This window comes from Schistocerca piceifrons, chromosome 2, assembly GCF_021461385.2.
Source record: "Schistocerca piceifrons isolate TAMUIC-IGC-003096 chromosome 2, iqSchPice1.1, whole genome shotgun sequence".
Lineage (NCBI taxonomy): Eukaryota > Metazoa > Arthropoda > Insecta > Orthoptera > Acrididae > Schistocerca > Schistocerca piceifrons.
Genome location: NC_060139.1, coordinates 580751224 through 580776262, shown reverse-complemented (window position 1 = coordinate 580776262; position 25039 = coordinate 580751224). Strand labels below are relative to the sequence as shown.

At 38.4% G+C, this 25039-nt stretch overlaps 1 protein-coding gene across 1 annotated transcript in view; it reads left to right on the top strand.

Moving 5' to 3' along the window:
* LOC124774960 (TATA-binding protein-associated factor 172) overlaps positions 1-25039 on the top strand; it is a 307412-nt gene that overhangs the window by 196053 nt on the left and 86320 nt on the right. Inside the window, exons 24-29 of the mRNA XM_047249684.1 lie at positions 3630-3865; positions 6513-6650; positions 11234-11385; positions 11762-11903; positions 16350-16557; positions 20646-20746. Coding sequence (XP_047105640.1) covers positions 3630-3865; positions 6513-6650; positions 11234-11385; positions 11762-11903; positions 16350-16557; positions 20646-20746 — 977 coding nt within the window. The remainder of the gene's footprint in view (positions 1-3629; positions 3866-6512; positions 6651-11233; positions 11386-11761; positions 11904-16349; positions 16558-20645; positions 20747-25039) is intronic.

Sequence of the window (25039 nt, the reverse complement as noted above, 5' to 3'; positions counted from 1 at the left end):
AAATGACTTACAAGTTCCTGGTGCCGCCATTGGTAATGCTGGAATTCAATATGGTGTTGGCCCACCCTTAGCCTTGATGACAGCTTCCACCCTCGCAGGCATACATTCAATCAGGTGCTGGAAGGTTTCTTGGGGAATGGCAGCCCATTCTTCATGGAGTGTTGCACTGAGGAGAGGTATCGATGTCAGTCAGTGAGGCCTGGCACAAAGTTGGTGTTCCAAAACATCCCAAAGGTGTTCTATAGCATTCCGGTCAGGACTCTGTGCAGGCCAGTCCATTACAGGGATGTTATTGTCATGTAACCACTCCACCACAGGTTGTGCATTACAGAATGCCAGACCTTCACAAAACTTTCTAATTGCACCTCGCACCCCCCCCCCCCCCCTCCCATCCTCTCCCCACATGCATGTGAACGTGCACACACACACACACACATGTTAATGTGCGCGCACACACACACACACACACACACACACACACACACACACACACACACAATGAAAAGAAAAAAAATGTATATCACTTGCTTTATATTCACTGTTCATGCAGTAAAATTTCAGCATCAAACATGACTTTTTCTAAATTACTACTGACTACTCACAGCACAGGTCTCAAACAGGATTCACATACACCACTGAATGTATCTGCAAAATTATATCACTGTGTGACTTATAGTTGAGGAGAGATTTCGTCATAGAGATTCATGAAAAACTTGCTTTTGCTTAAAATGGAAAATGTATTACTCAGACTGTATTCATCCAGTGTTTCATAATAGAGCACTGAGCAATTTCCAACAAACTTGAAGCATAATTTCAAAGTTTTTCTATTCTTTTTCTTGCTTATGTGCTTAATGTAAAATATTGAACACATTAACTCATTTGTAAAGTAATCAGACATTTGAAGCACAGGCTGTGCATTATGAACAGGTGCTCGATGGTGTTGAAAGATCCAATCACCATCCCCGAATTGCTCTTCAACCATGGAAAGCAAGAAGATGCTTAAAACATCAATGAAGGCATCTGCTGTGATAGAGCCACACAAAACAGTAAGGGGTGTAAGCCCCCTCCACAAAAACACGACCACAACATAACACCCCCGCCTCAGAATTTTACTGTTGGCACTACACGGTTTCCCAGATGAAGTTTACCAGACATTTGCCATACGCACACCCTGACATTGGATTGCCACATTGTGTACCGTGATTCGTCACTCCATGCAATGTTTTTCCACTATTCAATCGTCCAGTGTTTATGCTCATTACGCTGCTCAACCGTGAAATCCAAGTTTTCTTACCTCCTGCCTAACTATCACAGTACTTGCAGTGGGTCTGGATCCTGATGCAGCTTGGAATTCCTGTGTGATGGTCTGGATAGATGTCTGCCTATTACACATTATGACCCTCTCCAACTGTCGGTGGTCTCTGTCAGTAAACAGATGAGGTCGTCCTGTATGCTTTTGTGCTGTAAGTGTCCCTTCATGTTTCCACTTCACTATCACATCGGGAACAGTGGACCTAGTGATGTTTAGGAGTGTGGAAATCTTGCATACAGATGGATGACACAAGTGACACCCAATCACCTGACGACCACATTCGAATTCTGTGAGTTCCGCGTAGTGCCCCAGTCAGCTCTCTCACAATGTCTAATGACTACTGAGGTCGCTGATATGGAGTACCTGGCAGTAGGTGGCAGCATAATGCACCTCATATGAAAAACATATGTTTTGGGGGTGTCCAGATACTTGTGGGAACATTATTATCTGCAATGAAGAGAACAAAACCTACACGGAGAAGCTCACTGACAGACTCCACCTTAAAGCTTGTCTTCAAATCTGCAGTGCACAGAAAGTGCTACCAGGTATTGTCGCTTTAGTAAAATCAAAATAAGAAGTATTCATTGACATTAAGTGGTTTTATGTTTCCAAAACTGACATTCATCATAAGGCTCAATCTCTTGTAATAAGTCTCATGTCTCGTACCTGCCCTATGTTCTTCACTTCATCAGTTGGAAGACATGTAAGTTCCATGTCATTGTCATTTCCCATTAATGGAACAGTATAAGAAAATAAACTTCCCACATAAGGCATACATAAATCAGCCACTGTAAAGCAGTACACTTCTTTAGTACTTACATTGACGACCATTGAAAACAGTCATTGGCAACAGTTTTTCGTGTAGAACTACCTTGTTCTGGTTCCTCCTTCACCTTCCCTTGCCTCCCCCCACTCCCCTCCCCTCCCTTCCGCACCTGTTCTCCCGTCCTTATTTGCCGTGAGCCAGCTAGTTGCTCACTGGGATGGCATGATTGCAAGCCAGCTTGCAAGAGCAGATCGATGAACAGGTCTACCCTACAACAAACATGTTTAACTCTGTAATCAGCTTTTTCTTGTTGGGAACTGGGAATAGGGAGAAAAATAATATCTTGAAAAGGCTATAGTAATGAGACTTGTGTTGTCTTCTGTCCTATGAATATTTCTAAGTTAATATTCTGTGTCCTAGGTGAATTTTAATTTAAGGGCATTACACCATGGTCCAAAGCATATGTCTGTGTCTTAACATTCCTTCTAGTAATCCTCGATTCATCATCAGAGGCTGTAGACCCAACTAGCATATTCAAACTTGAGCCCAGTAAGCCTGACTGTTTGCCAGTCAGGTTGTGACAACATCTGAAGACTGCCTTAGATCACAAAGTCGCATAGATGTCTTATAGAGCTCTTAGTGGGGAAGAATGGGCACTGTTTACCTTATTTGTCACTAAGACTGACAATTTGTTTGATTTCAACTGTTCTTCTTTTCTGTTGAAGCTGTTTATGCTTTTTAATTTCAGTGACCTCTCTGTACGCTCAATGGTTTGCCTTGATAAAACCACCAAAACGAATTTTAGTGGTTCTCTGGTCCCATTGTATTATCTGCTGCTGCCGGGAATCCATCTTTACACAAATGACAGTTGCTCTTGTGTTCCTTAATCCTAGTGTTAATGCTTCTTTTTGTATCTCCCAGACACCCTTGGCCTTACTTCATATACAGTGGATTTTATATACTGCTCCAATGACAAGCAGTAGGCATTTGTCCTTTGCAGTGTGTTTAAACACTGTTCTTAGCAGTCTGTTGATGTAATCTATAACCGTTTCTACAAATATAGTTCCTACACGATGAAGCTCTTTCTCCAGGTACTATTGTAAATAGTTTCTTTTAGCACAATCCACCTACATTCTGATCATTTTTCTTTTCTACTTGGGATGGTGATTAGAATTTTTGTGAAGGTCTGTTTAAGTGATTGAGCTTTCTGTAGCTTTTGCACCCGAAACTTTCATCATTCTGATAAGGTTGTGATCCAACCATTGAGAATACACATAAACAGTTCAGCTTGCTGAGTTTGTTAGAGTTTGAAACTGCTGTTTGAATCTTTATAGCTTCTGATGATGCCTCCATCATTAAGAGATGAAACATTAGGCACAGAAATGTGCCATGAATCATGCCAAATACTTACAAGACAAAATTTACCAAGGACCCAAAATGCCAGCTGTTGAAAGTTTGCATTGTTTGATTAGTATTCTAAATTTATGTTCATGATATATAAGTTACAATGAAAGTACTTGCCTTAATATGCACATTTATGATTTCTTACAGGGCGAATGAGTGATCCCAATCAGCCTGTTCGTCTCATGGCAACACATTGCTTTGCAACACTGATACAACTGATGCCACTTGATGGAGGCATTCCAGATCCTCCCAGTCTCACACCTAAGTTGGCAGAGCAGAAGGAGAGAGAACGCATTTTCCTTGAGCAGTTATTTAATCCAAAGTCCATACAGGATTACAAGATACCAGTGCCCATAAAAGCAGACTTGCGTTCATACCAGCAGGTAGTAAATTTGTGTCAAGTGTGTAAGTTCACTGAACCTCTATGTACAGGGGGATTATACTTAAAGTTCCAGTTTCAAAACACTTTAAAAAAATAACCAATGCTGAGAATTGTGTAAAATTAGAATGGAATATTAGTGAATAAGTGGGAAATGTTATGGAAATATAAAAACTTCAATGAAAATTTTGCCGCTAGATGGTGGGGTAAGCATTGTAAGTGGGTTTGGCTACAAGTGATGGATGAATCACAATATGGTGGCTATGGTGTGAATTGCACATTGAGCCAACCATACTGTGCTGTGTGCATAATTGCACAAGTTTGGCATTCAACAGTTGTGGCACTATTACGAGGGAAACTCCCCATCACACCCCGTCAGATTTAGTGGTAATAGGGACCATTGGACAACCTGTCAAAAACTGAACACAAATCAAGCAGAAAAACAGGAAGGTGTACTGTACTGTGAAAAAAAGTGAAATTTAATGATAATAAGCAAAAATAAAGCTTATAAGTGTTCAGCATGTACCCATATTTAAAAATTAATTTGCAATGTGAATGTAAAATAACTCATTCCGCACCATTGTGATTTATTGTGCAAATAATCCATGGAACATTAAACTAACTGACATCTGAAATGAGATGAATATTCCTCAGGAAACAAAGAAATCTTATCCACTGTTCAAAACACACACACACACACACACACACACACACACACACACACACTCACTCACTCACAGAGCCACTGTACCCTGATGCAATTGCTGGCTTGTGTAAGTAGTGGTCTTGGCTGTGGTAACTCATGAAAATGAACTGTGGTAGGGGGAGTAACAATGGAAGACAGGTTTAGGAAAATTCATGGTGGTGTGGAACATGTTCATGTGAGCTGGAGAGGTGGATGACATTTAAGCAAAATGACAGATTAGGAAGCTACTAAGAGAGACACAGAGGAAATAGTAAAGGTGGCAGATGTAGACTCCAAATTAAAAGAAGAGGATAAGGAAAGGAAGGTACAAGTGAACGAGAATGAAGCAGAATAGTGTTGAGTAGTGTGAAGATAGTCTGTGGCCATGAAGATGAAATGGGATGGGAATTGGAGAAGAGCAAAAACAGTGTCGTGAAGATGTTTCAGTTGAGTGTTTAGCGAAGTTTCACAGCAACAAAGCTGATTTTTTGTGTCGTTTCATAACCATGGATGAAACATGGGTCCACCTCTTCACTCCAGAGACAAAAGAACAATCAAAACAATGGACACAAATTGGAGAACCAACTCCAAAGAAGGCGAAGACTTTTTCATCTCCAGGCAAGGTCATACCGTCGGTTTTTTGGGATGCGCGGGGGATAATTTTCATTAACTACCTTGAAAAAGGAAAAACTATCAACTGTGAGTATTATACGAACTAATTGAAACATTTAGGAGAAGAAATCAAGTAAAAACAGCCGCATTTGGCCCAGAACTGTTGTTTCTTCAGGACAATGCAGCAGCTCACAAGTTCATTATTGCAATGGCCAAAATTAATGAACTGAAGTTTGAATTGCTACCTCATGCACCCTGTTCGCCAGATTTAGCCCCCTCAGATTATTTTATGTTTCCAAACTTGAAAAAATGGCTCGGTGGTCAAAGATTTTCAACAAATGAAGATGTGATGTTGGCAATTAATGGCTATTTTGAAGAGTTAGACTGTTCTCATTATAAAAAGGATATCGAACTTATTGAACATCGCTGGGAAAAGTGTATAGAGCCGAAAGGAGATTATGTTGAAAAATAAATACATTTTTTTTACAAAATTTTTGTGTTTTTTATGGGTGAGGTACTTATGGGACCATCCTCTTATATGCATTATTTTTTGTTTGAAGAAAAAAGCCTAACAATCATCACTACTTTTTATGTGCCTAATCACTTTATGGTGTGACATTAATAAGCAGTATTACTGATGTAGAATGTTTGTTTCATCCAAAATATGGTTTGTTTCCTCTTTGGAAAATATTGAATTATCGTTCATTTACAGATTTAGCCAATGAGAACATTAACTGTAGATTTTGTAGAGTATTTATCTTATAGTCACTTTTCAACTTACAAGACCATTGCCAAACAATAAGTGATTACAGCATCAAAGACTATATTGTATAAACATCGTCTGTGCATTATTCATATTTGTGTAAACCTGTTAAATATTTTATATCTTATCACAGTGCATAATTTCATTGTTTCAAATTTCAAATAATTTGCAACATGGTTTATGTACAATCTAATCTGTGTCAACTTGTGCAAATCCATCACACACACACAAACCACAACCTACCCATATTTCCTTAACTTTTACTCGATGTTTGGTTTTAGTGTTCTCTGCAACATATCTTTTGACTGTAATGTGTTTTTCCAAAGCTATTTTATGTGCAACTTACCTCTGCAGTAATCTTCCTTGTTAGTAAATCATATGGAAGCTATGATTGTTTGAAATCACTTTTTAAAATATGCTGACATTTTTACCCAGTGTGTTTATAAAAAACCAGTGCAAGACAAACTGTGGTATTTTTTTTGTAAACTCATATTAACTCTGCTGTTAAGTGGCAACTTCATAATTACACTTTTTCTCCAGATATTCAGTATTTCACTAACACTTTATATTTATAATTTTTTGTTCTTTTAGTCTGGAGTCAACTGGTTGGCATTCTTAAACAAATACAAGTTGCATGGAATTTTGTGTGATGATATGGGTCTCGGGAAGACTCTCCAGTCAATATGCATCCTTGCTGGCGATCACTATTTCAGAAGCCAACGATATAAGGTATTTTACCCATATTGCTGTTAATTGCTGCCTTGCGTGATTTATAGAGCAACTGTATCCAATTGTGCGTAGCACGATACACATCAGTTAATTGAGATGTGATGTAAAAACATGTTTAACTTATGTATATTTTTAATGTACAGTAAAGAACTGTTTGCATTATGTTTTGGGCTATTAATTGTAAAATATGTGGCTCAAAAGAAAACCTTTTTAACATGTCACTTGAGAAAGCCTAAAGGTATATAAACAAACTAAAACAAAAAAAAAGAGTGTGTTATAAAGTTTTAGCTTGTGCCTGCTTTATTTCTTATAACTAATTTTTGAGATTTTTGCTCATATTCTTCATGATTTATTAGCTCCCTATGAATGAATCCACGCAACGGTTCTAGCCCATCACTTCTCTTTGATTGCCTTCTAGCTCATAGCTCATGCCTACACCTGCTTTTATCCACCCGCCTTCGAAAAAGGTCACACATTAACTAGGAAATTTGCAAGTATAGTTTGAGACTGTAGCTGCTATGAGGGGCATTTGAAAACAATTTATTATTGCATTATTTTACAAGTACTAAGTCCTCTCATAGGATGATTAACTGTTTCTAAAGTGCGCGTCATTTATGTTGGCGGCCGAGTTTAGGTTCGTTCTGCGCATCTGACGTCACAAAACACAGTCAGCCAATGAACAGAGAACGACGTTGCCACATCTCGACTGCAGTGCAGAGCATGGACGAGTGTCTTCAGTTTTAGAAACGTTCAGTCATAAACAAAGTAATAGAACAAAAGCAATGTCTTGATAGCAGACATTCGTTTATAGAAAGTTTGGAAAAAACATTCTTTATACCAGTTGCTTCATATTCTATTAATTAATTAAACCAAACAAGCAATAAGACTCCTAATTCAGGCGATAGCAAGGAAAGGTGTTTGTATCACTCTCACGAACCGCTTTTTCGCAATAAAGAACAGCGGTAATTGTTTATTTCCTGTTGTACTTCGACGAAGCGTGAGTAATTCATAGTCATACCAACAGTGTTTGTCAGTACTTTGCGTGATGTGTTATAGTCCTCATGGCATAATGTAGTCAGACGAGGTGCGTTAGCGTAACGGTTCAGGTGTTGGGCTGCTACGCGAAAGGTTATGAGTTCAAACCTTGTGCGGTGCTTAATATTTTCATTATTTAAAAACAATATCGAAGTGCCTTACTTCACGAATTATATTCGTTTGAATGCAATTTTTTGAAATTTCTAGTGCTTTGTCTCTTCATTAACCCTTTCGCTGCTGCAGACACGTGCTCGCCGCATTCCGTGCTGTGCGCGATTTTGTCATCACTGCACTGCTCGCCTGTGCAGACACATGGTGTTCCCACTGCTTTGACACACTTATCATTCGATTTCACAAAAAGTATTTGGCCCAAAAATTTGATTTTTACATGTCTTCTTGACTGATACCTTCCCCCCATAAATGACTTAATTTTGTTTCGATGTTCAACGCAGTTATTATGCAGCATTAAATGTAGTAAACCATTGCACGAAATTTTGAAGAGTTTGCAGAGGTAGAAGTCCATAGCGTATACTTTCCGTATGGTCGATTTTAGTTGCCACAATGTTGAGAATGAAATGTGGACAAGATACCTAAATTTCATATATAATTTACTGTATAACAATATCTCATTTAATTTAAGTACGACGTAGGTGTCGAATGTAATATTGAGAAATATTCTGTCTTTCGCGACTGTAATAAAAGTATTATTTACACCGGACGCGTTTGGCTTTATTTTAAAGCACTTCAATCATGGAAAGGTATGGCACATACACAATGGTACTCATGTTCTCTTTCTTGTTTTTGTTCCACAGTCACAGTTTTACCAATGGTACTGAAATATATTCCTCTTCTGCAACTGTAATAAGGGGCCTATTTAGACCAAACGCGTTTCTCTCTTTTGAAGCATCTTCAGTGGACAGTATTTTGTCTCCTCCATTGCCAAGTCACCTTTCGTAGTTTTGTGCTGCGGTAACACAATATTCAACGTTTGTGTTGGCAGATCAGTGTTTTAGCAAATAAATGATGTTTGTGTGTGCCACACACAAAAATTATATTTGACATAGCTCAGAGCACTTCACTGATAGGCGGTATATTCAAGTCCTAATGTTTTTGTAAGTCCACAGTTTTGTTTAATGTATTTTGTCTACTTCCTTTTGATTGATTGAAGTGCTTTTTAAATAAAGCCAAACGTGCTCAGTGTAAATAAAACTTTTGTTACAGTCGCGAAAGACAGAATATTTCTCAATATTACATACGACACCTATGTGGTACTTAAATGAGCTCTTGTTATACAGTAAATTTTATATAAAATTTAGGTATCTTGTCCACATTTCATTCTCAACATTGTGGCAACTAAAATCGACCATACGGGAAGTATACTCTACGGACTTTTACCTCTGCAAATTCTTCAACATTTCGTGCAATGGTTTACTATATTTAATGCTGCACAATAACTGCGTTGAACATTGAAACAAAATTAAGTCATTTATGGGGGGAAGGTATCAGTCAAGAAGATGTGTAAAAATCTAATTTTTGGGCCAAATAGTTTTTGTGGAATCGATTGATAAGAGTGTCAAAGCAGTCGGAACACGATGTGTCTGCACAGGCAAGCAGTGCAGTGACAAAATCGCACACAGCGCGGAATGCAGGGAGCACGTCTTTGTAGCAGCGAAAGGGTTAATGCAGCCGTGGTGGCTTTACTTCATGAACTGCGCGCTCCCCCCTAAACGTAAGCTTGCGAACTATGCTATAGTATGGCGCTGCTTCTATTGGCGCGTGCGTCGTGTGCAACTGGCAACGCAGCAATCTCCCACGTCTGGGCGGGCATGCGCGAGCCGCCAAGATAAAAGAATTGAACTCTAGTACGCTGCACAGATGCTAGATGGCAGTTGTGTCCAGTAAGTGGAAGGACTGTGTTTGGCTGTTGTTTGGTAGAGATAGTTGTGGACAAAATGGAAGGTGGCTATTATGGACAAAGATAGACCATATGGGTTTTGTGGAAAGGGGGAGTCAAAACAAGGTTCAGCAAAGGCAACAGGGAAAGTGATCGAAAGAAATGACCCTGCAGTACAATCATGCACATCCCCACACCAATAGTGCCATGACTGCAAAGTTTGGTGGTATTTGTTGTGCACAACCACCATATTCAGTGGATCTTGTTCCATGTGATAATGCTTTATTTTGTTATATTGAAGACAGGCTGTGAGGTAAGAGGTTCAGCAACAACAAAGAATTGCAGACAGCTTTCCACGAGTGGATGCATAGTTCCCCCAAACAATAGTTCCGTGACGCAATAATGAAGTTGCCAGGAGGATGGCAGTGGTGTATTGACATTCCTGGGGAGTGTATTGAGAGATTTCATGTACACTGACTCTTAGAGATTTCATGTACACTGACTCTTGTTCATTAATAGACAAAGTGCAAAAAATTTCAGCCGTAAATCATTTCCAAGCATCAATCATATAAATAGTGATAAAACATTGCAATGTTGCTTATATGCTCTCAATGAAATCGATTCATTGCAGTTATTCAGTTCATGTTTCTGTTCTCATCATTATAGAATAATGCCTATGCATAAATTATGCTAACTTGGAGGTTAGTTCTTAACTTTTTAGTGATTGTATTAAGCATGAAATATGTTTGCAGTTTCAAATACAACCAACCATCAGTTGTATATGGAAATGACAATTACAAAAGTGCCAGACTGAAGTCACCAGGATTTTTCAATTTTTGTGAGCAGTTGCCTTAACTGCTTTGGCTATCCATGAATGTCTCATGGCCAGATCCAAACTTTCATATGTCATTGTTCCTGTGTCACACTCTGTACTCATACACGCATTATGTTATTTCCGTACAGGGGAGAACATTTTAATTGAAAGTCACTGCCTGGTATTGGCAGATAAATATGATATTGCAGTGCCTGTGTTGCTAAGAAGAATGATGCAATGTTCCTTCGGACATGCATGCATGCACTAAATCATCATGATTATGAAAATTTTTTTCCATTCATACCTCCTTCATTGTGATGAATTTAGTCATAATCTCTTATTGCTTTAGTTGCTGTGTTCGCTGTGGTGTGTAGTTGACAACCAAATTTATTTATAGGGTGATAAATATAGAAGCAGCCAGTCGTATTTAGCATGTTCTCTTACCTCATACTGGCAGTACTGGAGTATGTGTCATACAAAATAGGAACCATCCTTATCTGTCATGTAGTAATTTATCATATCTCATTCTCAATCACAAAAAGTGTGATGGGCATACTTTCTAGCATGCTGCAATTCACAGACTGCGGGAATTGTTTGACAAAATAAAATATGCAAGTTGTGCTATTATTTTACTCATTTCAGTTTGTGAAAGAAATATTTATTTCTAAAATTTTGTACCAGCTGACAGATCTCCTGAAAATCATTTTCCTGGATAGAAATTAGTAAATGAACCAGTTATTATTAAAACATCATAAGAAGAAATTTGTATTATTTCTGTGAATGAAGTACCTTTTCAATTTGTAAATTTCCCTTTTGAATAATTTACAATTGTGTTTACAGTTGACAATGAGTCCTGATTGTGCTCCTCTTCCATCACTTGTCATATGCCCACCAACGCTGACCGGGCATTGGGTATATGAGGTAGAAAAATTTCTTACAAAAGACTTTTTGAATCCATTACAATACACTGGACCACCAGCAGAACGGGAAAGGTGAGCTATTATTTTCTCTTCTCAGAGCTTATAAGCTTTATAAAATTTTAGTTTCAATATTAAATAGAAATTCGACAGGTTCCTGTTTTTAAATTTTTTATTTAGTCATCACATTAAATGTCATCACGTATTAGAATAGAATTGCACTTAGCCCAACAACATCTAATCTATCATGTTTTTGTAGTGTTTTTCAGTTATGCTAATATAACTACTTCATAAATACTTCCTTGTTGTTAAATGAAGTGTTTATATCTTCAAACACAGGTATTAATAAGCAGCTGTATGGCATGGTTTTTATCATAGGCATTCCTGTTTACAATATGCTGTTGTGGTTTTTAAAAACATAACTTCCTCCCCTCCTTTAATTGTATTACAGATTACGCAGCAAAGTGAAGACACACAACCTTATAGTGGCATCATATGACATTGTACGGAAGGACATTGATTTCTTCAGTTCTATCAAGTGGAATTATTGTATTCTAGATGAAGGGCATATAATAAAAAATGGAAAAACAAAGGTAAAACAGTATTATTGATGCAGAAATGTTTTTAAAGCTACAACTATGAAATGCACTTATAGAACTTGTGACACAAGATATAAAATTTAACTAGAAAGTAAATATGGTAATGGAAAGTCCCTGGTGGAATATAAATAATGGAAGGAGCAAAGATAACAAATCATCAAATAGTTCAGGTGTTCAGTCATCTATATGAGCATAAACAAGACTGAGAACCTCTGAGGTCCTTCCCATTGTACCATTTATTAGTTATTCTTCCTATCTTATTCCCATATGCTGTACCGGAAGAATAATTGCTTAAGAGCCTTTGTACATGTAGTAATTAGCCTAGTCTTGTTTTAGCAATACATGAAGTAGTGACACACAGCGGGTTGTAATACATTTATAGATTACTCACTTGAAATTTGGTCTTGACACTCTGTAAGTTGCTTCCATGGATAGTTTGGTCTGTCTTCAAGCATCAGCTAGTTCAGTTTTCCCAGCATCTCCAAGATGCTATCCCATGGATCAAACAAAGCTTTGCCATTCACGCTGGCATTCTTTGTATCGTTCAGTATCCCTTACAGTCCTATTTGGTAAGGATCCCACACACTTGAGCAATAATCTATGCTGTGTCTCACAAGGGTTTGTAAGCAAGATTGAATTTTCCTATTTCCCTACCAGTGATCTGAACTCTGCCACCCACTTTACCTACGATGTCATGCATGTGCGCTTGCGTGCGTGTGCGCTCGCACACACACAACACACACACACACACACACACACACACACACACACACACACACACTCCTCTGTATGGCTATGTTATCCTGGCTTACTACCTAGTACTGGCACGACAGCTTGATGGGGGCGAGCAATTATGTAGCAGCAAGGGGGGTTGGGAAAAGATGGCTGATGAGAGGGAGGGAAAGCCAGTAGACACGCAAGACAGGAATATGGCACCAATGGTCTCACTTTGGTCACATCCAGGGGGAATTGTGCAGAATGGCAAGGAACAGCAGATTGGGAGGGGGAGATAGAACAGATGGTAAGGAAGATTGCTGAGAAGGTAATTTGTATACAGAATGAGGTAAGTTAGGGTCATGGGGCAGGGGTGAAGATGGGTGTGAGACAGGGGATATCCAAGTTCGAGACACAGAGGATTACAGAATTGATTGGTGTGTTGCAAGGACCATTACCAACTGCATAATTCAGAGAAGCTGGTATTGGGAGGGTACATCTGGGTATAGTCTACTCTTGGGCACAGTTGGCATTGGCCATTTATTTGGATGGGCAACTGGTTGTGGTAATACCCTCATGTAGGTTTTGCAAACAAGTACAACAAAGCTGGTATATAATATGATTGCTTTCACATGTTATCTTGTCTCTGATAGGATATGATGTGCATATGACAGGACTGGAGTAGCGTATGTGTATCTAGACAGGTCTTGCACCTGTGCCTCCCACAGTTGTATGAATCAAATGGCAAGGGCTTGGTAGTGTGCGTCTTATAAGGATTGACTAAGATATTTATAAGATTGAATGGGTGGAGGAATAACATATTGGGAAGGATTGTGAGGAGGATGCTCCTTATTTCTGAGCACAATGGCAAGCAGTCCAAGCCCTGGGAAGGGTGTTGTTCCGTTCTAGTCCAGGATGACATTGAACGATGAGGAAGTGGGTGCTCCATTGCAGCTGGTTCCTGGGATTGATCAGAGGATTAGGGGCTTGTGTGAATATGGCATGGGAAAGCTGTTAAGGAACGATCTTGGGATAGTAATGCCTGTTTGTGAAGTCCTTAATAAGACCTTCAGCATACTGGGCAAGAGGTGGCCTGTCATTGCAGATGTTCTGTCCACGGGTGGCCTGACCAGATGGAACTGACCGTTCCATGTTGAAGGGATGGCAGATAAAATGCAAGTACTCTTCCATGTGTTAGTCAACGGGCAGTGTCTAAAACTCTCCATGTCTGCCTTTATAGCAAGCTCACTGGTGGCACGTTTATATTCTGTGTCCCTTCTGCCTCTCCCTCCCATCCATCAGCCACTCTTTCCCAACCCTCCCCCATTCTCTTTTCTTCCTTTCTACCATTGCCTACTATACTGGACACAACCTGTTATCCCAGTTAAGTTACAGTACCAGCAAAATGTTGTCAGCCGGGACAGTGTAACAATGCAAGTGGTTTTTGTGTGTGTGTGTGTGTGTGTGTGTGTGTGTGTGTACTCTATAGCTCTGTAGAAGGAAGAGTCCGAAAGCTAGCAGTATTCTCAGTAGTGTTTTATGTGTGTATCGATGACTGAACAATTCAATTATTCAGTGAGTTGCTTACTTTAGCCTTTCCAACATCTTTCAGAAAACAAGTAGTTATGGAAAATCATCACACTACCTACTTACTTCATAGAGTGCCTGTATCCATGACACTTGTGCATCAATGCATTTTGCTTCTTGTCCTAACATTAGCGTTCATCATGTTACATGCATCTGCAGACACAGGTAAGGAGATGGATCTTATTGTTAAGGTAAGCATATAGTTAGGAATTTGGGAAACCTAGTGGAGGCAGAAACTAGTAAGATCAAATACAAAAAGTAAAAGCTGCCCCTTTTGTAAAATCTGTATTTTTTGAATAGAAACATCACATTTAATTTATCATTTATCATGCTGAATATTAGATTTTGAGAGAGAAATAAAATTTATGTTTGTTGGCTCTAGCTTCCAGAGACTGTGTGTGTGTGTGTGTGTGTGTGTGTGTGTGTGTGTGTGTGTGTGAACGAGTTGTGTTTGCATGAGTGTGTGCATGTGTTGTCTACTTTTGACAAAGGCCTGTATGGCCGAAAGCTAACTTTCCAAGAGTCTTTTTGGTGTGCCATTTTGCGATTCAGTGTCTCCTCTGTATGGCGAGTAGCAAGCATCCTTTTCACTATATTGTTAAAATAAGTTAGATTTATTACTCCACTGCCTCAAACATTTCCATGCATATCACATAATGCTAATGCCTCCAGTGCCACAGGAGAAAGGCAACCATAGAGATCACATTCAATAATAATATCTTGATAGTGAAGAAATGTATCTGATGTTTTTTAACCACTGTTTCTTCAGTGCTGTTCACAAGATGACTGTCATTGAGTAGAAGTTACAATAATTATCTTACATTTCTCCCTAAAATGGCAGATGTATTCTTTCCTTGTAAGTGCAGTTTTATAATTGTTATTTTGTCACAGATAGGAAATGAAGAGCGTTTTTGTCCACATTAGGATAACTAAGTGTAATATTTTAGCATTCGTACTGTGGATATAGATAATAAAAAATAAAGTCTTAGCTAGGATTGGTGGAATAACTCCTGAGTGTCTAATGGTGGCACTAGTGTACTATGGAGGTGTGCACAACATGTCAGATTCACAAAGGAAAAAATGAAGAAAACATAGTATTTCAACACCGAATAGGAAACATAGTATTTCAACACCGAATATTTGTAGCAGATTAAATCCATGTTTTGAACTTGAGTGTCCACCTGAAACCCTCTTTTTTTTACCTACAAGAGCACAGGAAGGTGTTTTATACACTGACCTCTGATTACCTCTGCTGCATGTCCAGTCTCCACATAGGTTCTCCAGTTAATCAGGCAGTATAACCATTTGTAGGGAAAAGGACATTGCAGAAGGATTGACTTAATCACAGCCATATCACAAAGCGGAAATTTCCTAACTGCTTTTTTTTGTTGTGTTCACTGAGTTGAATATTTACAGCTGCTTGGAACACTGTGTAGATTAAGACTTAAACATGAAATCTTTTCCTTAATTTTCTCTTTGAACTCTCAGATTAGCTGGAAAGCTGATTGACAACTTCATTTAGCGCATGTTGCGTGCTTGACTGGATCAGTGATGAAGCACTAACTCAAGATGGATGAATTTTTGTGTCATTGTACACCTGGCAAGTAGTTTTAACCTGCCACAAATGTTCATCTTTGTGAATAAACAGGTTATATGTGTTTTTCAAAAATAGAAGTCATCTTTTGTTATTCTCTCAACAGTACAATAGAGAACAGTGTGTGAATGTTAATGCCTGCTACAGGACAGAAACTGAAGACTTGAATTATTAAATGACTATAGAATTAGCATTGTCAGTAGTTAAGTCTTATTTTTCATATAAATGATTAAGAGTAATTCAGTTTTTGTATTACTGAGGCTTTTAATAAAATTTTAGTTTTTTGCAAGTCTAACAGAAAAACTCTATACAGTGTAATTAATTATTACGTAAAAATTTTAAAAAATGCAATTCAATATGAATGTAGCTCTTCATGAATTCCTTACAAATCATACGATTTGGATGGGGGGAGGGAGGGGGGGGGGGGGCAGTATCCACAGTTTTAAGAACCACTAAAGGCTGAGTCACCACCTGATAACTGGAATCTGAACAAGTACCAAGAAAGTTTCTCCATTTTGTAACTTATTTGTTCTCTTTCTCTACAGGCATCCAAAGCAGTCAAGCAGCTTGTAGCAAATCACAGACTGATACTGTCAGGGACACCAATACAGAACAATGTTTTGGAGTTGTGGTCCTTGTTTGACTTCCTTATGCCAGGATTCCTTGGGACAGAGAAGCAGTTTACAGCTCGTTACAGCAAGCCAATTCTGGCCAGCCGTGACCCAAAGAGTTCACCTAAGGAACAAGAAGCAGGTAATATGTCTTTCATTGTAACAGAAATTGAGACTGTTATTGGATCAATCAAAACTTTAGTGTACCCTCCCCCCTCTCGCGTAGTAGCGTAACCAACTTCTGGTTTACTCTGTTATTGTTTTCAAGTACCATATCCTTTAACTCATCAACATTATTTTAAAAAAAGGTACAAATTTCAAATTCATTCTTCATTTTAATTTCCTGGGGCTGTATTTCTTGAGTGTTCTTTTTTCCTTCCATTACCTGCTCAAATGCCTTTATTGATATGAAATTGGTGGGCTGATCTTCATTTACTGCAGTAGGGCACTCAATGTTATTTTAGTATTTGCAGAAGATGTGACAAATGTTGCTACTCAACATCTAACGCTTTAGATGACAAGAAGTGATGTGGAGCTGGTTTGCAAACTTCCCACCTCTCTCCCATAGATTGACTTACTTGGTATGCACAGCCGATCTTCTTCTCTGAATAGCTGGCCATGTCGATCTCCAAAAACGTCTTCTCTGAAGAATAAAGCTGGTTTAGGGAATTTATCAGATCCTCTCTCTACTCTTGAAATAATTTGGTACTCGAAGAATACATTTAGTTCAGTCATGGTATATTTCAACTTCCACAAAAAACAAATTCACCACTTCTCATATAAATATTCAAACTCCTGCGAGTCAACCAAGTTGTCAAACATTAGACTCTATTAAGATACATTTATGACAGAGTTGGTTTAATAACCACCAGAAAATATGAACATGTCTTGCTTCTAGAAAGTCCAACACATGAATTAACTTGAAAGTCTAATCTCATTTCTTCATCTGTCCTTAACAATCATCACAGTCACTAAACCAGCAAAGTATAGCACAGGCTCTTCTTACACATACACTGAAACTTTATGGATCATACAGCCGGTACTTGTTGGCCGCCACGTCCACATTTTGCTCGTGACTGTTTTTAGACCTGCACACACAAACATACAATGCACAGTAGGTCAGATTCGTCTCTCTCACGATACATTGCCCTAGTATACATCTTTATGTACACTATAATTAAATATTTCCTGGTAAAAATAAAATATATTTTACACTTCACTCTCACTTCTTAGCACCTCCTCTAATACCATAGAGCCCTCTTCCACTTCTCAACTTCTATAATCTTAGTAGATACTATGCCTACACATATTATTCAACTCATGGTAGATACTATGTCTACCTGTATTAACCAACTCTTAGTAGATACTGTGTCTACACACAATGATCTAATCCCACTACTCTGTGACTCATCACTTCATCAGAGTGTTTGCTATCCTGACTTTTGTATGTGTATACGGGGGGGGAAGTGTGCCTTTTTCCAGATGTACACATATCCATTTCCCCTACAACCCTTGGCGGTTCTTACATCCTTTTAATCTGTAACTTCATTGTTTGCGCATTCGTATTTCTGTGTGTGTATGCAGAAATGTTTTGGTGTAGTCTGATTCCTCGGCCTTCTTATCTGAAGATAAGTTTTAGGTTATTGGAAACCACGGAAACTAGGATGGACTTCTGCGAAAGAAGTAGATGAATATGGAAAGAGGGAAAAATAGATAGGTCCTCAAACAAGAAGTAAGAAAGGTATAAAGGTAGGTGTGGTTGCTAAGATTGAAGAAGAGAAAGAAGACAGCCCCAAAGACAGGAAACCCTTACTTGAGTGAGAAGTCGGAGGAGGTATGGTGTTAAATTGTTTCCTACAGAACGGACATTCCCACCTTCACCCTTGAGGTCCCCGAGGAAAATATTAGCAACCCTATGGAAACGGCAAATGGCAAAGAATCAGGCATACTTGTTTGCGAGGGTCATTTGAAAGGTGTGATGTGTGTTTTTGTTAGTCATGATTTATCTGTTAGTGGAATCATGCTTTTATGTACGCTGCCCACCCCCTTTCGACATTGAAACAAACCCTCCCATCTATGTCACATCTCGTAAAAGGTATAAAATATTCTGTACCAAGTATAAAATTATGTATTCCATTATCACAATCATTTAATTAGTCACACAATATTATGTTTTCCACAAATATAATATTCCATTCAGTTTACTAAGAAAAATATGCTTCAATGACTTTAACTCAATTATCTTACATTCAGTGTGAGAATGGTATTCTCACAAATTCAGAAATTATTTTGAAAGTTATGTGCCAGGTATGGTTCTCCCTACTTACTTAGAACTATGTGACAAAAAAAGGATTTCCAAGCAGCTTTCAAGAAAACCATTTTTGGAATCATTTTAATTATGATTCATATTAATAGAATATACAAATTTAAGGACATTGATTTCACCCAGACTTCTGCCCACAGATTTGCACAGGAAACTGGTCTAGAGATTAATTACAAGCACTAATTCAGGCAAAAATAAAACCTAACAATACGTGGAGACCACGTCGGACACTGGTGACCTTACAATCGAAACCGCTGAAGAGAATGGCTGGCTAGGCAGATTTAATCTATCTTGTTTCAGAGATAACAATATAATAGAAGGAAACATTCCACGTGGGAAAAATTATATATAAAATCAAAGATGAGGTGACTTACCGAACGAAAGCGCTGGCAGGTCGATAGACACACAAACAAACACAAACATACACACAAAATTCAAGCTTTCGCAACAAACTGTTGCCTCATCAGGAAAGAGGGAAGGAGAGGGGAAGACGAAAGGAAGTGGGTTTTAAGGGAGAGGGTAAGGAGTCATTCCAATCCCGGGAGCGGAAAGACTTACCTTAGGGGGAAAAAAGGACAGGTATACACTCGCACACACGCACATATCCATCCACACATACGGACACAAGCAGCTATTTTTACATTTACAAACACATCATTTGGCTCTTGATCCCAAACCCACGGTACTCTCTTTCTTAATAAATATGAAATTCTTGGGGCATTCAGTCCTTGACCTCGTATATATCGTCTGTAGTATCCATCCATTCCTGTAAATCCCTTCAACTCTCTTATGTTTCTAGGGGGGTGAACATTATTTAATAGCTTTTGTACTCTAAGGATGCAGTCCAATCCCCTGCACCCCTCTTGTTACGCACAGTGCGATTTAGATAATTTCGTTGTAATACCTTTTTCTTTAAATTTTTTCACGGTCTTACTCAAGGTTAGACAATGTTCTTCCCAGGTAGTAAGATTATGAGGATATCATCTACATATATTATTAAATCCTTCAATAAATCTTTTCCTAATGCCTCATCCAGAGCACATATCAATACGGATACTGTGATATTTAGTCCAAACGGTAACACATTGAAATGATAACGATATACCATCAAACAGAAACGCTGTGTACTTCTTTGATTCAGGATGTAGCCTTATTTGCCAATATCTCGCCGTAAGGTTCATCATGCTAAAAAACCTTGCTTTTTCAAATTTGGATAATAATTCATCGATGTTAATTGGTCTGTCTTGTTCTGTCTCTATATGCTTATTCAATGTACATGCGTCTAGCACTAATCGCACACCTCCTGTAACCTTTTTTACCACTACTAAAGGGTTATTAATGATGCTAGAACTATATTCTATTATATTGTTGTCAATCATTTTGTCAATTTCCTCCTTAACTGCTTCTTTCAAACTTACTGGTATTGGATATGGCTTACAGAAAAATGGAATGTCATCTTTGATTTTAAACTTACATATATAATCACTGATATTACTGGGATGATCAGAAAATACTACTTCATATTCCATTAGAATTCTTACTTACTATAATAATTCCAGTTAAATTCATGGAAATTCTGCTTTCTTGTTGATCATTGTCTATGAACATACTGAATGGTACTAACCAAAGATCAGAGATACATTTTTATACGAACTTTGCTGTTTTGTTCTGTGTTATTTTAAGTTAACTGACTACTAGAAACGATCAAGTAAACAACCATCACTAACTCGTTGATTCCTTGCAGTCACTTTTGTAGAGATAGTTACAATTTTCAGAATCCACCAATATTGTTACACAGCATATGTTCAGGCTTTTAACCTTTCTCTATTTCCAGCTGTCAATAAAAATCACTTATATAAGTCAGTGTTAAATGTAAGTTATTAAGATTGTGAACTAATTCTTTGTAGGAGCCTTAGCAATGGAAGCTCTGCATCGCCAGGTTCTTCCTTTCCTTCTGCGCCGAATGAAAGAAGATGTTCTGCAAGACCTTCCTCCGAAGATCACACAGGTACACATATTTCACATAATGTTTTAAGACTTGTCTAGCTACATAATGTGAAAAATGCATCACCAATTTCAAACTTGGATTATGCAGGATTTGGTGTCCTTCTTTTATGACATGTTGAATGTGGGAATGCTTCTAGATTAAGTACTGATAATAGAAAACTGTAAGTAAATGTTATCTCCACCTGTCTGTACTCATCACTAAAGTTTCTCTGTAGTTTTTGGAAGCAGTAACAAAGAGTAACAGTTCAAGAAGTGAGTAAGTTAGTTAATTAGTTAGTTACTTACATGCCCCATGGATCATTTTGCACACTAGACTCTAATGATATGAAATGAATCACTTTACGTCCACATCGCATATTAATTTGTACATATGGTTACAGTCTGAACTTTTCTAAGTTTTATTATTATTACAAAGCACAACACATGCAGTGTGTTTGAAATTTGTTGTAAAGTTTATTGGAACTTAATTAATTATGACCAAGAGGTGGTGACAAAACTGTATCCTCACCCAGAATTACTTCTCTTCTAAACGCATCTGCTACAAACAACTCAGGGGTACAGCAGTAGGCATCCTCATAACACCATCCTAAGCTAACCTATTCATGGGTCATGTAGAGGAATCCTTCTTAACCACCCAGAATCCCAAAACTATCACCTGGTTGAGATTCGTTGGTGACATCTTCTTGATCTGTACCTATGGTTAATACAGCCTGTCCATATTGTTCCAGGCCCTCAACACCATCTCTCCCATTTTCTTCACCTAGCTCAACAAGCCACCTTCTTCAATGTCAACCACCACATCAAGGGTAGCTACATCTATACCTCTGTCCACATCAAACCTACCAACCACCAACAATACCTCCACTTTGATAGCTGTCACTCATTCCACACCAAGAAGTGTCTTCCAAACATCCTAGCCACCTGTGGTTATTACATCTTTTAGTGATGAACAGTCTTTCTCCAAATATATCAAGGGTCTCACTGAGGCCTTCACAGACCGAAATTACCTACCCAGCCTCATCCAGAAACAGCTGTCTCTCATGTCTTGTCTTACCAGTCACCTACCAGCCCCCACATACCCACTGTACGGCCACAAAGGAGTGCTCCTCTTCTGGCTCTCTACCACCCAGGACTGCAGCAACTGAGTCACATTCTCCTTCAGGATTTTGACTACCTATAATAAGAAATACCCTCCCCACTACCCTCCTCTCCCCTCCCACAGTGGTATTCCACCACCCACACAACCTATGCGGTGTCGCTGTCACAGTCATCTCCTGTCCCATCAAAAACAGGCCCACCTGTGAAAGTGACCATGTGATCTAGCTTAGCTGCCAACCACTGTGTCACATTCTATTTGGGAAAAATAAATAACAAACTGTTTGTCTGCTCTAATGACCACTACCAAACTAAGGCCAAGAGAAAACTGTTTCACCCAGTTGCCGAACGTGCTTCACTTTAATGACTGCTTCACAGCATGTGCCATCTCCCACCAACACTAGCTTTTCTGAATTCTGCAGGTGGGACTTGTTCCTTCAACATATCCTTCGTACCCATAGACTCGTCTACGCTATGCCCTGTCCTCCACCTGCGTATCCTCTTCTCTGGTCCTACTGCAGTACCATACTACACATGCCTTATATCCCAGCAATGCACCTACCTTGTCCTCTCTAACCCCCACCCCCTCCCCCAACTCACATACACACACACACACACACATACACACACACACACACACACACACACACACACACACACACGCACCTTCCCTCAGCACAGCCTCCCAGTGTTTCGCTTAACAGCCCTATCATTTCTCTACCACTTCCATGTACACTCCCACAGACAGCACTAGCATCTCCCCCCACCCCTACCCTGCCATCCCACCCACTCCCACTCCCATTCCTCTTCTTTACTCCCACTTTGATTGCTGGTCACGTCCAGCATAGTCGCATTTGGGCCTTTGTGCACAGAGACAACAGTAGCCATGTATGTGTGAGCTGTGCTTGTGTGAATATTTGTGAGTTTTCTACTTTTGAGGAAGAACATGTCCAAAAGCTGAAATATTACTAGCATTCTTTTTCGTTGTTTTTTGTCTGCGGCTCAGCACTCCTTCACATTGTGAGTAGCAGTCTGCCCCTCCACTGATTATTTGTATGTTGCATGAATCATATGCACGATATCTCACTTTGATGTGGTTCTTGTAAGTTGATTTACTAATATAATACATTGTCACAATGGAAATATGGTTGCATGCTGACCATTTTCTTGATCACATTTTACATTAATCTTAATATACATTTAAAATTATTGTCCAGGTGTATTCAGAAATTTGTTTGTGTAGTAGATGGAATGGTTAAACAAAAATTATTTGTGTTCATTTTTTAAAACTGTTTCCATTGAAGGCATGGAAGTAGATATTTTTATGCATACACCCTTATTCCTACCCTGTAAGAATGAGACTATTTATGAATGCTGGAGATAACAGCAGTTACAGTGAAACCTTGATTTAACACATTTTAGTGTACTTTAAAAATTGTAAAGGTGGGAGAGAACTTTTTAAGCAGTAAATGTTACATATTCACCCACGGCCTTGTGTTTTCGTAGTCTATGTGTAATATATGGACACAATGTACACCAAAATACTCAACAGATACTTCTTTATTACCTAATAAAGGTTTTCTAAATTTGATACTATGTTTAGCCACCAACATAATATTTCCTGACACTTTAACATAGTAAATCACACCAGAAATGATGTGTTTTGGAGAGAGACAAATAGTAAGATACTGAGCAGCTGCCACATTGATTTAGCAAAGCTTAAAGCGGCGTTTTTATTATTTTACATATTTACTCATGCATACTACAACAATGTGCAGTTGTAGTTAAACGTCTGTCCAAAATGTGTTATGATTAGCACAGTTTTCCCTGCTAGAATATTGGGAAAAGTGGTGTAGATAGCTGAACCTAGTACCCGGAACATATCTAGCCATTTTAGATTTTACAAAAAAGATCAGCCTTTTTGGCACACACATTAGAAAACATTAATAATCTGTTTTATTTGTTCAGTGACCTTTAATTTTTATGTAAAAGTGATGTAATGAACAAATAGATACAGTAGTTCACACTTTGATAAAAAGTCCAAAATTATATATTATTTTAATTTTTTGGTGAATTTTTAATATGGTTTTCCCAGTTCTTAAACACAGCGGAAAGCTTTGAAGACTACAGCTACAGCAGAAATGTACTTTTTACTATCGTCATTGCTGCATCTCCATCTGTCGTAGAAGGTACCTCACTGTCATCATTCTCGTATACAAGAAAGTCAGTCATACCTTCAACAGCTATACTTTCCAACAGTGACAGCATGTTGCTGCTTTTCAGAAGTAGTTGGTGACAGTGGACTCCTTAATGTCTGTTCATGCCTTGGGAGTATTCTGCAAAGAATCTGAAATAGACATGTTAAAGTGGACTGGATTTTTCTAGCTTCCATCGAACTTAATGCCTACTACACAGTGGCTTTGAAAGCAGGGTTAGTACCCAAACCCAAGGCCTACAGTTTTCTTGTGCAGTTTTGTGTAAGAAACTCTTAACTGCACAGTATATGGTGCACCAACAATCCACAAACATAAGAATTTTCTTGTTACAGGTTCCCGTCCTTGCATCAAGACTATACACCTGCTTCTCGTATAGGTCCAGTGTCATCCATGATTTGTTATTGGCAGTATTGTTCATGGGCAGTGTTTTTACATTTTTAAAGCAAGATACTTTCCTTTTTTTCCAGTCACAAAAGCTTTAATTTTTTCAGACCTGTCAGTGTTCGTGCCTAACCTTACTGTAAGGTGAACTTAACAGTGTTTCTCTTCATAGAAATCTTCACATATGAAGGTCAATGTTTTCTTTTGAATGACACTAAAAAGAAATCAGTTTCAGCTATGTTTAAAATGTCTGTTGATTACACCACTTTATAATTTCTTGTGATCTACAACTCTGCCGTTCACTTACAGTTTCTATGTTTGCACTGTTTCTTTAATCATTTACTGTTTTATACATATCATTGTACTGCATCTTGAACCCATTGATTCACCCATTAGATGCAGACAAATCCTCAGTTCTGCATATTAGTCACTGTCAGTGCCTTGTAATACATCATCACGTCATTCACAGGGCTGTTGGAAGCACATGCTGTCGAAAAGAAGTTCTTTATAATTTCTTATAGCAGCACATATTTCAAGTAATTGGCATATTTCATCTTTTTTCTTGTAATATTTTCCATCCTAAAGCTGTGACAGAAAACATT